General features: G+C 42.6%; 1 protein-coding gene across 1 annotated transcript; it reads right to left on the minus strand.

Moving 5' to 3' along the window:
• Window positions 1–84: 84 nt before the first annotated feature.
• Window positions 85–12,907, minus strand: ddx46 (DEAD (Asp-Glu-Ala-Asp) box polypeptide 46). Its single transcript, XM_047606654.1, has 23 exons — window positions 12,781–12,907; window positions 12,371–12,535; window positions 11,368–11,490; window positions 11,020–11,107; window positions 10,713–10,881; window positions 10,347–10,582; window positions 10,136–10,246; window positions 9,878–10,043; window positions 9,192–9,312; window positions 8,879–9,054; window positions 8,637–8,758; window positions 8,232–8,310; window positions 6,278–6,360; window positions 5,608–5,772; window positions 5,339–5,501; window positions 4,946–5,139; window positions 4,644–4,781; window positions 3,552–3,701; window positions 3,169–3,396; window positions 2,814–3,032; window positions 1,670–1,814; window positions 652–725; window positions 85–556 (listed from the first exon to the last, which is right to left on the minus strand). The coding sequence occupies exons 1-23, from the start codon at window positions 12,795–12,797 to the stop codon at window positions 509–511; spliced, it is 3,180 nt and encodes a 1,059-aa protein (XP_047462610.1). The 5' UTR covers window positions 12,798–12,907; the 3' UTR covers window positions 85–508.
• Between the last annotated feature and the right edge of the window lie 40 nt (window positions 12,908–12,947).

Consider the following 12,947-nt stretch of genomic DNA (forward strand, 5'->3'; position numbering starts at 1 on the left):
AGGCTTGTGAATAATTAACAGTGGCAGTCCGTGCGAGCGCACAGCATCCCAACAGACATGTTAATCCACACACATCCACAGTTATTTCCTTAGCAACGCATTGTTTTATTAGGAGGAAAAGTAAAAGCATCTTTCATTTAAGCCCCTCTTCATAAAAGACAATGGCTGGTATGTTGCTTGTACATAACCCCCCCTCCAAAATAATAAACAACAACAAAACAACAACAACTTAACATTAAAGAAAAAGGGTCTTATATCTAAAGACATATTGCAGACAGCTCGTTGTAGATTTGTGCACGTCTGATGACTCCGGGGGTCTTGGAGGCCGTTTATTTATTTTTTTTTTTTGTGGTTTGCGGATTATAAAATCACCAGAAGGACAAATAAACGAAGGAGACAAAAAAAAAAATATAGCCTAAAATATGCTTGGGCCACTCCGTAAGTGAAAGCGCAGAGACGGCGTCTGTTGACGGATGGAAACCGCCTCCGGTGACGCCCGGCTGCTCCTCTACAACACCTTGTACCGGCCTTTGCTCGTCGGCTGGTATGAGTTTTGCTGCAGAGAGAGGAAAAAGTAAAGTGTTACGCGTTAGTGGTATTTGCTTAATAATCACCTGTGATGTATGCGAGAAAAAAAAACAAGAAACTCACTAATCTAATGAGCTCTTCCTTGATTAGCCGTGTAATCTCCGTTTTGGCTTTCTGCACAGCCAGTTCATTTGCACCTACGGAAAAAAAAAAAAAAAACAAAAAAAAAAACAAAAGCACAACATTAATATTCAGCTGTATTAAACCCTCAGAAAACAGGACACTTCATTAGGCATTACTTCATTTCCCTGAGGTGATTAAAAGAATGATAAAAGAAAGAGTGGAGTTGTATTTTGCAAAGCGTAACAAGAGGCACTTATTGCCTTACAGTATGTCCCGCCACAATCTCCGTGACATTTCTCCCTCATTAAAATATAATTTCCCCCACAGTTTTGAGACCAGCGCCATTCACTGCATAATTTAAAAAAAAAAAGGGGCTAAAAAAGAAGCATTTAATACGTTATCAAGCGGCTGAATTCCCAATAAAGCTGCTCTCATTCGTATACTTTTTCTAAGAGTCACTGAAACGACTCCAAGACTAAATGTTGACCAGGAGCCTGATCCTGCCACCGCCATGCCGTACGACAAAATACTCACAAGGACCCAAAACGTGCATATTCACTTGTAACGCGGTGGAAGTCAGAAGGCATGTCTTTATTTTTGTCGTCTGGCAGAGCTCTCAGGGCTGAGGCCATGCAAGGATCTTTCCAAATTAGAGAGCGTTAAGGTTTATTTTTAGTATAAATTTCATGACGCACAAAAAGTCTTACAGGCCGGGGCTCAATGTGAGCGTTGACCTCGCGAGGCTCAGAATGATTTCAAACTGTGGATTAAGTATTGAGCCATTTTGTGTTTATCTGGGCACAGTCGTCCTATGATTTTAGGTTACAGTTCATGCACTAGTCCTGCAACATGAACATTTTCGTAGCAGGCTGTGAAGTTCACGTCTCGTTTTTGACTCGCCATCCTGAAGAGGATGTGTCTACAGGGTCCAAACATGTCTGATAACAACTACACTAGTTCTGAATATATAAATTCCTAAATAAGAGGGAAAAAAAAAAAGAATTTCGCGGAGACATACTCTCAATAGCCAGATAGATCTTGCGCTCTCCTTCCTTTGGCTCTTTGCCAGGAGGGAAGTAGGTTCCTCGGATGGTGATGGCGGCTTCAGAGTATTCACCGATCCTCTGCAAAGCTTCTTTAGACGTCACCTTCCACCTGGCCGTCTGTGGAGGAGCAAAATATGGAACATCTTATAAGATTTTTTTTTTTTATTCTTGGTTTACATTTTCTACCAATGGATGAAGACAGTCGAAATTGTGCCCCCCAAAAAAATACATTTCAAAATTATGCTCAGTACAGAAGAAGAACCTGCTAAATATTCTAGCTCATAGGTCTGTGACCCCTAGGGCGTCTGTGGAGGTACTGCAGGCGAGTTGCAAAATTTTTGGTTGATTAGACATTTTTTATAAATATATTTTTAAAATTCTAACCCACAATTTAAATATCTTTAAATACACGTCAACTTAAATCCAACGTATTTTAGTGAAAGGGATAAATGGAGGCATAAGACGTCATCTTTCAGTTCGCACTTCACTCATTCAGCGATGCAGGAGCTCCTGCACACCTCCTTTACACTGTAGGACCTGCCCCCTATCCTGCTCTGCCAATCACAAGGACACATACTACACGCTAACTCTGTCAGGTTCCTCGCAATGGGCCGTCGGCCAACTACTGAGGCCCAAGTGGATTGCTTTTGTTTGCTAGAACAAAAAAGTCCACAAGCACAGGAGTGAAACCCTACACCTCACAAACCACAAAACAAAATGCCGGCGGCGAAGAACCACCTGCTGCTGATATAGTAGCTGATAAGCCAGGTAAGTGAAAACAAATAAAACAAATTATTATCTGAAGTTTGGATTCACTTTTAAGAAGACAGATAGCATTGAATATCTAATGTCACCGTCCCTACTAAATGTAGCTATGTTTAAAGCTGAAGCTTGATCTGTCAATTATATATACACAAACTTACTGTTGCACATGTTTGAAATAAAAAATATTACTTGAAAAGCTTAATACTGAATACAAAATGATGATAATAATAATGTATATTTACAAACAGGACTAGGCTGAGTTGAATATAGAACACATAAAGTGGGTAGGGGATCCTTGGCCTGAAAAACATTAAAGTCCTCTGTTCTAGTCGATATTATTGCTCCGCTAACCTGAGGAAAGTCATTGATCTCCAGCTCCTCTTCGTATCTCTTAACGGTCTCGGCCTGTTCCGCCGCCTGCCGCTCCTCCTCCAGCTTCTCCACGGGGGTGTAGTTCAGTTTGGCATTGATCTTCTCCGCCAGCTGCTCGGCGATGGTCTTGGCCGACACGGACGGCGTCATGATGGTGCCGCCGCGCAGGATGGCGTTGGTGGCCTGCTGCATCACGTCCTGCGCACGGAGGAAAGGGACAGTATTTTAAAAAAAACAAGTTAAAACACATGTGAAAAATAACTCTTTACGAACTGAACCAGATGATTTAATCTCCTCGGAGGGAAACAGATGTGTGCAAAACAGCTCGACGTACCTGTGCCTCAGCACCCAGGTTCTTCTGGGCGTTGATCTTGAGCGCCAGCCTTTTGGCCATCTCCAGCTTCTGGATGTTTCCAGCAGACGTAGGCCCGATGCCCGGCAGTCCTCCTGGGGCAGCTGCAGTAGAGGCAACAGTTCCAGCTTGACCCGCTGCCGCCCCGGGAGCAGAGAGATCCTTCACCCTCTTCTTGGAGTTGAACATGCTTTCGATTTGCTCCTCAATCTGAAGAGGGGTGGGGGAATGTTTGCACATCCAGAAATGACCAACAGTACCACTAATATGCCGACATAAATATCCGATAATCCAGTGTAATACGTATTTAAAAATATAAATATATATCTGTGTAATATAAAAAGTGAAATGAGAGGGTTACTCACGTCCAGGGCTCCATCCTCATCATCAGAGTCCTGCAGTCCCAGAGCAGCTTTCTGCAGCTTCTTCCTCTCGTTGGCCAGGGCGTGCTCGGTCTCGTCAAACTTGAAGCCTTTTCCTGAGAAGCCACTGCTGCTTTTAATGGTTTTACCTTCCTGTATGGAGAAAAAAAAGCAGATTTAATGAGCACAATACATGCAACTTTTGTTTCTTTCTCCGTGAGTCATTATTTGTAGGTAATGATGTGCAAAATATAACACCGGTGACTTCCTGTTCATTTCAGGATTGATTTTAAAGATTTTAATGTTTGTTTTTAAGATCTTAAACAGTCTGGGTCCTCGGTACGTAGCTGAATTAATCTGTATTCGCACTCCAACTAGAAAACGGAGGATTTCCACTGACGAGCTACTACTGAGAGTCCCAAAGTCCAGACTCAAGACTAAAAGAGGCCGAGCCTTTGCGGTGGTTGCTGTGAAATTATGGAACAGTTTTACCACAAAGCGTAAGATCCGCCCAGACCTTGGTGACCTTTAAGTCATTATTAAAAACACGTTTCTATTCTTGTGCTTTTAACTCATGTTGAGCGGTTTCATCTTATTTTTACAGGCGTATATGCATTGTATTCAGTTTCGAATGAATGAATGAATATACAAGGGCCCATATCCCACTGGAATCCCCCCCATGTGTGAGCACCACACCCACCTATAGCCTCCCTCCAATCCCAATAACCACCCTATAAAATAATAAATAAATTAAATGAAGAGAACAAATAAAAAAAATACTGATTGTTTTTTTTATCCTGTATTTTTTACCCTTTAATTTATTTTATTCTGTATTTTTTTCTGCTTATTTATTGCATTTGTGTAGATTTTTCTTTTATTTATTTTATTTGTGTAGTTCTGTGCCTTCTTCATTTTGCTCTTGCACTTATTCAGCACATTTGCCAACGTCTGATGTTTTAATTGCGCTACATAGATAAAAATAACCTCAGCATTATGTAAGAGTAATTTAATAACTAACTAACTGAAATAGTTTTAAACACAATAAATTAAGAAGATGATGATAAATCTGTTAAAAAGGCTGCAGCTTTATTTTACCGCTTTCTGTTGGTCTTTGAACGAAGCCCAAAGCTGCTCCAGTTCTGGTGGGACAGGCGAGCCGGACAGCTCCAGAGCCTTGATGATGTCGCCGGCGTATCGAACCTGATCCTCTGTGATGAAGGTGTAGGCGTAACCCTGAGGGGACGTCACAGAGAACAGCAGATGTCTCAAGGCTCTAACAGTGTTTCTAGTAATCACACAGGATTAAGAATAAGCACTAAAACACACACAACATAAATTCACTTCTGTGAATTTCTACTTTGCCTTTCTGTCTTTGAGCTTCCTTGTAAGTGACCCACCTTGTTGCCTGCTCTGCCCGTGCGTCCCGCCCTGTGGACGTAGTCCTCGTAGTGGTTGGGACAGTTGTAGTTGACCACCAGGATCAGCTGCTTGACGTCCAGGCCTCTGGCTGCCACAGACGTGGCCACCATCAGGCGACACGCTCCGTTCTTAAAATCGTTGATGATGCTGTCTCTGTCGTACTGATCGATCCCTAAGAGGACGACAGGACGGGAAGACGTGTAAGAACAGACAGGGGACAGATACAATACAGACAGATATTAGAAAGCCAGAACTGTTCCCTCTGAGGATCCACGTTAGTTTCCCTGTTTTCTACATTTTTTTTTTGCAGTACTACAATTGAGACAAGCTCATACAAGTTGGGTGTCCACAATTAAAAGGTGACCTGGTACCTCCGTGTAAAGACATGCAGGGGTACGAGGCTTTCATCAGGTCTTTGAGCAGCCCGTCCGCATGCTCCTGCTTGTCCACGAAAATGATAACAGATCCCTTCTCCTGGTAGTGACCCAAAATCTCCAGCAGCTTCAGGAACTTCTTGTCCTCATCGATGACGAGCTACAGAGAGAAAAATGCAAAAGGTGCAAAGCATGACTTTAGTAATCTACTGCTAGCAAGACAGAATCTTTTTTTTTTTTTAGTTAGAAAGACACAAATGATTTACCACATGCTGCTCCACGTCCGAGCAGACGACACTGCGACCTCCCACCTGGACCTCGATGGGTTTCGCCAGGATCCTACGAGCCAGAGCCTCCATGGCTCTGGGAAACGTGGCGGAGAACATGACCGTCTGGCGGTCGGGACGCACGTTGTCAACGATGCGCATCACCTTGGTGAGGAGGCAGAACGTCAGATTTTTGTCCCAAGATGAAAATCTTTGGGCTTTGGGTCCTATGGGTTGACGGGAGGGGACTCTGTGGATCATCCCAAAGATACTTTGCAATCTAGTGAATTTGGAGGCCTGGTCAACACCTTGCGCTGTTCTTCATGTCTTCTTTTTTTTGAGTTATTCCAAAACCATTTTTGTCATCATGTAGTGTCATTGCTATGGAGTGGGGGCGCCTGGTCTGCTCTGGTCTAGGTGGCTGCTACATGTCTAAGTCCACATGAATGAATGCCAGGTCCAAAAGTTTCCCAGCAGAACCTTAAATTGTCCCAAGATGGTCGATGATATTTACATCTCCTGTCACATTTACCACCGGTCATAATGTTGTGGCTGACTGGTGTATGACCCACACATTTGAATCTGTTTCCGCTTCTATTCTGAATCTGACAAACAAGTTGTCAAGAAACTGTGTGCATAATCATGTGATACGTTCTTGGGTAGCACGCACCTGTGGCTCGAAGCCCATGTCAAACATTCTGTCTGCTTCATCCAACACCACGTACGTTACTCTGCGCAGGTTCGTTACCCGACCTAAACACAGAGGAAGAGGAGCAAGAGGAAATCAGTTCACGTTCAGACCAAACCGAGCCTTAATACGCATCTTTAAAACACATGAAACTAATCTAACAAACACATAAAAGCTCATTTTAGTCACTTAACAAGGCAAAATTATTAAAGCATCCTAACTAGTGGCCAGGGTTTTATTATTATCATTATTATTATTATTATCTTAAGACTGTTTATTTCTTTGCTCGTCTCTGGTCTTGCGTACCATCTCAGGGGCATGAGGGACCTGTAAAAGTCAGAAAACAGCCTCAAGATACAATACAAGAGAGAGGGAGCCCCAGCAAGCATTATCTGGCCTTTTCACCTACAAGGGAAACATATTACAGATTACCTCGCATGTGTGGAAACAATAAAACCCTCCCACTAGACGTCACGTCTCAAGAAAAACGCATAAGCATCAGCAAAATACAACAGCCATTTTATAGACATGTTTATTCATAAGTCACAGCTCAGTAGAGGCTCAATCAGTTAGATTTATTCTACAAAACCTACAAATGAAGAGTAATTAATGTGATTAACACATCGTTAGGAAGGCATTATATGCGGAAGCTTTGAGCTTTGCCTGAAGAAGCAACAGTACAGATCCCTGGTTGAACAGGTATTCTTTAATGACAGATTCTAACCAACACACGTTACAGTTAATCAATCGCTGTGATCATTCCCGGCTTGGATGTCGAGGAACCGTGGAGGCAGCACCAGGTCCACCTACCTGCACTTGCCCCCGATCTTCAGGTAACACATCACTCACTGTCTGGTAGATATGACCGATCCCCGAGGTGGTCAAATAATGTCGACAGTTTAGTAAGTGGTACTGATTTGGTTCATGATGTACGTGATCATAGTGCAACAATAGGGCTGGGAGGTAGACGGGTTCACACTGAATACTGGTATTTTTTACCGTTACGACATGAATATTTAATATACCGTCAAAAAAAAAAGAAAAAAGGAGCCATGTCTTTTTCTTTTCGGGTGACCAGACGTCCATGATTTCTGGGGACAGCTCCCGTTTTGGATGACCTGTCCCCCCGACGTTAAAACGGTCCCTGAAAGTGTCCACAAGTTCAGCTTTTTATGAATGCGAAAAAAAAATGTTGCGCACAGACTATAATTATTACGGTAGCCGGTCACGCTGCTACTGACATTACAGACATAGCAGCTTAAATATGAATGAATATGTTAAAATGCATGAAACATATCTGTGCCTGTTTCATCATTACATCTTGAGAACGTTTATTTATTTACGTATTTTTTTTCATGTTTTTTAAATGTCCACGGATTCGCACATCAGCAGGCAGCGCTAACACGGGGCCATGCAAACCACTTTTACAACTAATGTGGGATTATTCTACAATATTTACACATCGTAACAATAAAATAGTCCATCCTTAGTCAATCTACTGCATTAATTCCTCTCTCAACCAGTAGAAAATTTTGTGAACATGTGATTATGCATGAAAAAAGAAAAAAAAAATACCGTAATATACTGTGATACCGCCAGAATTTAGAGAAATACCATAATATACATTTTGGTCATACCGCCCAACCCTACTGCAACATTTCATCCATGCAAAGTCATTGAAAAGGTGTCAAAAGCAGGGCTGAACGATTTGGGGAAAAAAAATATCTACTTTGCAATATACAAGTCAAACCTTAATTTCTTCAAATGTCTTTTTTTCCCCCTTCACGTACATCCCGTACTCAATTTGAGTTATTTTTTTTAAATGCATCCTTTGTGCCGTTCCAAAAGCGACCAGTCGTTCAGCCCCAACCGAAAAACCTCTCATCAATATTAATAAACCACTAGAATAAAGAAGAGAGGAGGTGTATGAACTCACCGCTGTTGGCCCCCAACATGTCAATCATTCTTCCCGGCGTGCACACGATGATCTCAGCTCCTCTCTTCAGCTCAGCGATCTACAACAGCAACAAACTTATCAATTATTATGTTCAATACCCATTTAATAATGTTTTTCCGCCATTTTTTTTTTTTAAAAAGTGTAAAAATAACTAGAAATTGTTAAATAATCAAAAGAAAAACAAACCAATGTATAGCACCTTTCATCACTAATTTATGAGGAACCCACATGAATAAATAAGTGTTATTTGTGCCATCTGTTATTGGTCATAATTTCATGGCTTATTAACGCATTCTTGTGCAATATTTATAGTTTGCTCTGCTACAACTCTCAATCAAACCTGTCAGGAATTGCAGTGATCAGGCAAAACGAATCCATGTTTACCTGCTCGCTGATACCCGTTCCTCCGTAAACACACACCACCCTGAGTCCCAGCGATTTAGAGAACTTCTTGCACTCCTTTGTGATCTGCAGAGCCAGCTCTCTGGTTGGAGTCATGATTACCGCTGTGACAACAAAGAATATTATTATCATCACCACCAAGTATTAGGCAAAACCACCTTCACTGATTCTCACAATGTCTTTTAAAGATCAAAGCTTGTGTGATGTGTAAACTGATTCCTTACATATGGGTCCCTCAGACTCCTCCAGGGGCCTCTGGTCCATGATGTGTCGGAACATGGGCAGAAGGAAAGCGATGGTTTTGCCGCTGCCGGTCTTAGCGATGCCGATTAGGTCCCGACCCGACATGATGGCGGGGATGGCCTGGGCCTGGATGGGCGTGGGCTTCTCGTAGCTATGCCTGAGTACATATAAAGAAAAGATTAACTGGGAGCAGGCCTTCATTGTCAATACAAATAATGGTGATCAAGGTCTGGTCAAATAAACATTGCTGATAATTACTAAACAGCCAAATATCACGCCATCAGTCAGACTCACTTCTTCATAGCGTTGAGGATCTTCATCGATACCCCGCACTGCACCCAGGTCTTGATGGGTTTGGGACAGCCCTTCCCCTTGACTATGATGCCTTCCAGCTCCAGCCTGTACGCATTCACTTCTGTGCTCATTAAACAAGACAAGAACATAAGATTTGTTAGATGGCGAAATTAGAATGACATTTAATCTGTTAGCAAACTCCTGCTTAACAATGAACTCTAATGAATGTAATGTGTTGGTAACAAGGGATAAAGTAAATAGATCTTGGTTTGGTAACTGTATCTTCTAAATAAAAATATCCAAAAGGAAAAATGTTTTCTCCGCTCTTATTTTTAGGGGTACTTGACATGTCTATGAGTACAAGCATTTTCCAGCTTCCAGCTGCATGCACTCTGTCGGTGGGGGAGGGGCAATGTATGGGCTGCACGGGACTGCAGCGTCTCAAGAAGCACGGGGCTGACTTTGGATGCGCCTGTCTGTAAATCTTGCCAGGGAAAGAAATATAGATATATATGTATATGTATCGGGTATCGGCTAATGTACCTATCCATCTCTAATTAATACATTCAAAATCGATATCGTATCGGGAGAAAAAATATCGCGATATATTGCCATATCGCAATATTTTTTCCCACCCCTCGCAGTTATTGTATTAAAAACTCTTAAACTGCGCCATGTTCACTGACCTTCTACCGTCATCCTGGCCAACTCAGGCACCTCCACATAGAAGTTTTTGCGGTACGGTTCGTACTGGATTTTCCCGTGGTCGACAGGCTCCAGGACCTTCCTCTGTTTGGTCTGGAAGCCCGTCAGAGCCGTCTGCAGATCCACCTCCTCCTCCTCTGACGAATACTGTAAAACACAACGGTCACATTTGAGCAGATGATCCCACGGGATCAAGGAGAAAGATAATGAACATGTTTCCTCCAGTATTAAAAACGTACCTCCATGGCGTCCTGGTCATTCTCCATCAGCTCACCCTTCTTCTTGTGAGTGTGAATTCCTTTTTTGGTTTTGACTACTGTCACCACTTTGGTTACTGTCATCGCTCCTTTCTGTTCAAGATGAAAAAAACATGAATATCACCGGGCAACATAAGACAAACAGTAGCCAAAATATTCATGAACCGAACAGAATTTGAAGTGATTCGCTCACCTTATCATTTCCTTTCATGGCTCCCATGTTGAATTTCTTCACCTCCTGTTTGACCTCCTCCATGTAAGCGTCCAGAGGATCCACGTCGTCTTCCTCGGCCTGCAGATCCATGGCAGCCTCCTTCTCCTCCTCCTCTTTCTTCTCTTCCTTCATATCTTTATCTTTCTTTTCCCCCTTTGCATCCCCATCTTCGTCATCGTCTCCCTCCATCAGGGCTGAACCCTCGTCGTCATCGTCTGAAATGAAGAGTCGCATATAGTTAAGGAGCGAAGGTAACATTTTTACTGCAAATAACTTGTGAGGAGAAATAATTATTGTGAGTTATTAAAGACAACAAGACGTATTTATCAAACAGTGCTTCCTCACCGTCATCATCCTCCAGACTCCATTTCTTGCCCTGCTTCATCTCCTCCAGTTCCTTCTTGATCTCGCCGATGTTTTCGATGGCTTTCTTCCTCTGCTCCTCCCTCCACTTCTCCACTCGCTCCTTCCTCTTCCTCATCTCTTCCTCCAGCTTGTTCTGGTCAAAATCTTGCTGCATTCACACAAAAGATCAAAGAAATACTGTTATCGTTCTGCCATGTGGTGAAATTCAAAACCAAGCAAAGGCAACTTCACAGTGAGATAATTTAAACCTCTTTTCAGAGGCACGGAAAGACAGAAGCGAACTTACGTCCTCAACCTTTTCATCTTCTTTCTCCTCTTTAACCTTTTTCTTCTCGGATAAAGCATCGAGAACGTCTTTCTCTTTGCTCTTTGGCCTGTAGGGAAGACAGAAAAAAATGACAAAAATGAAAGCGATCAGATCAAGTAAAGCAATAAAAGTGTTCATCTTGATTTTGATTAAATCTGCAAAGCTTTGTATTGAAACCTGCTTTTAACTATTGATCCGTTTGTACTTTTTAAAAATGAACTAAGCACCCATGCCTCTGTATAAACGTTACCCCAAGCTTGGGGAACAAAATACATTCCTGGGGTTTTTGATACCAGAGCTGTCAATTATGTACTAAAAAAATCTTACTTTTCATCTGTTTTCCTGCTCTTGCTGGGACTGGCCGATCGGGACCTCCGTGCTCGGGTTCTGCTGCCAGATCTCCTCCTGTCTCGACTTCTGGATCTCCTCCTCTCTCTGCTCCTGGTGCGCCTGTGCAGCAAAACGAACAAACCACATTTGAAGCGTAAACGGCGAGAGGGAGAAGCTCATCTCACCATCCCGACTGTAATCACATGACCAGAACCATGGATATGGCTTCTCCAATAGGTCCAGAATGCAGCAGCTCGTCTCTTAACCAGGACACATAAGAAAGAGCACGTAAACCGTGTTCTGGCCTCTCTCCACTTGCTGCCTGTGCACTTTAGGATCCATTTTAAGACTCTTTTATTTCACTTTAAATCTTTGAATGGTCTCGCCCCTCCTTACCTGTCAGAGCTTTTCCATCCCTACACTTCTGCTCGGTGTCTCAGGTCAGCTGATCAGCTGCTCCTGGAGGCACCGAGGTCCAAGCGGAAGCTCAGAGGGGACAGAGCATTTTGTGTTGCTGCTCCTAAACTGTGGAACAATCTACCACTGCACATCAGACAAGTCCCCTCACCGATGGTTCCTAAAACAAATTTTTATTCGTTGGCGTTCAATCCAGCATGAGAATCTGACCTTGTTTGGTGCTTTTAGCGCTTTTTATTATATTTTTTATTATTTTTATTGTTATATGTTTATGTTTTAATAGTTTGTTTTATGTCTTATGGTCTTATTGTACCCAAGTAGAGCATTTTGTCTCGTGGCTGTTTTGTAAAGTGATATATAAATAAAGTTTAGTTTAGTTGAGACTAAAACAACTAAAAAAACATGCAATTGCATTACTGTGATTTGCACTTTCAAGGTTGAGGGAACTGATCAGTTTGTTAAACTTAAAATTAAGGCTGAATCCACCTGAACTTAAGATAAAGCTTTAATCATCATACAGTTGGTAAAGGTAAACAGCATCCATTTAACTTTTTGCAAACACAAAACAACAACGAACACAAACCTGGCTCGCTTCCTGTCTCTGGACCGGGACCTGCGGCGGTCCCGGCTCCGTGATCTCTCTCTCCTGCTTCGGTCTCGGTCGTCTTTCTTGGATCGTTTGTCCGGGGACCGACTCTTTGATCGGCTGCCTGACCGCCCCCGAGACGCGGACCGTTTCCTGTAATGTCTGGGGGGAAAAAACGACAAAACAAGCTGACAAACCTCCCGCAGAAAAAGTTGAGTGACTGATTTTTAAAGGGTTTAAATTGTTCAATTCTTTCCCCACAACTGCACGAGCTCAACTTTTGGTTCACGCGCGTTGACATCCTCTGCAGCTAGCATGCTAACGTTAGCAATAGCAACGCAGAGAGTTTGTACATAAATGTAGCCAGTCACAGTGAAACGGCGGTAAAATAAACAACGTGGACATACCTCGACTCACGTCCCATTGTGATTTCACGACGTTAAGTTTAAATAAAAATGAAATTGGGTCACAGATTGCAACGAGTCTTGTGCGTCGTACGGTTGTTTGTGTCGTTGATCTCTGACGTAAACAACCTGCGACCGTTAAAGTCACCAACTTGTAGGCGGGGATAAGA

This window comes from Mugil cephalus, chromosome 15 (genome assembly GCF_022458985.1).
Source record: "Mugil cephalus isolate CIBA_MC_2020 chromosome 15, CIBA_Mcephalus_1.1, whole genome shotgun sequence".
NCBI lineage: Eukaryota > Metazoa > Chordata > Actinopteri > Mugiliformes > Mugilidae > Mugil > Mugil cephalus.

Bases quoted from the DNA above. Each gene is read 5' to 3' on its own strand.
- ddx46 (XM_047606654.1), bottom strand. The intron at 4,782-4,945 runs GTGGGTCACTTA...ACGTCCCCTCAG, and splicing joins CGGGCAGAGCAGGCAACAAG to GGTTACGCCTACACCTTCAT. The intron at 3,397-3,551 runs GTGAGTAACCCT...ACCCCTCTTCAG, and splicing joins ATGAGGATGGAGCCCTGGAC to ATTGAGGAGCAAATCGAAAG.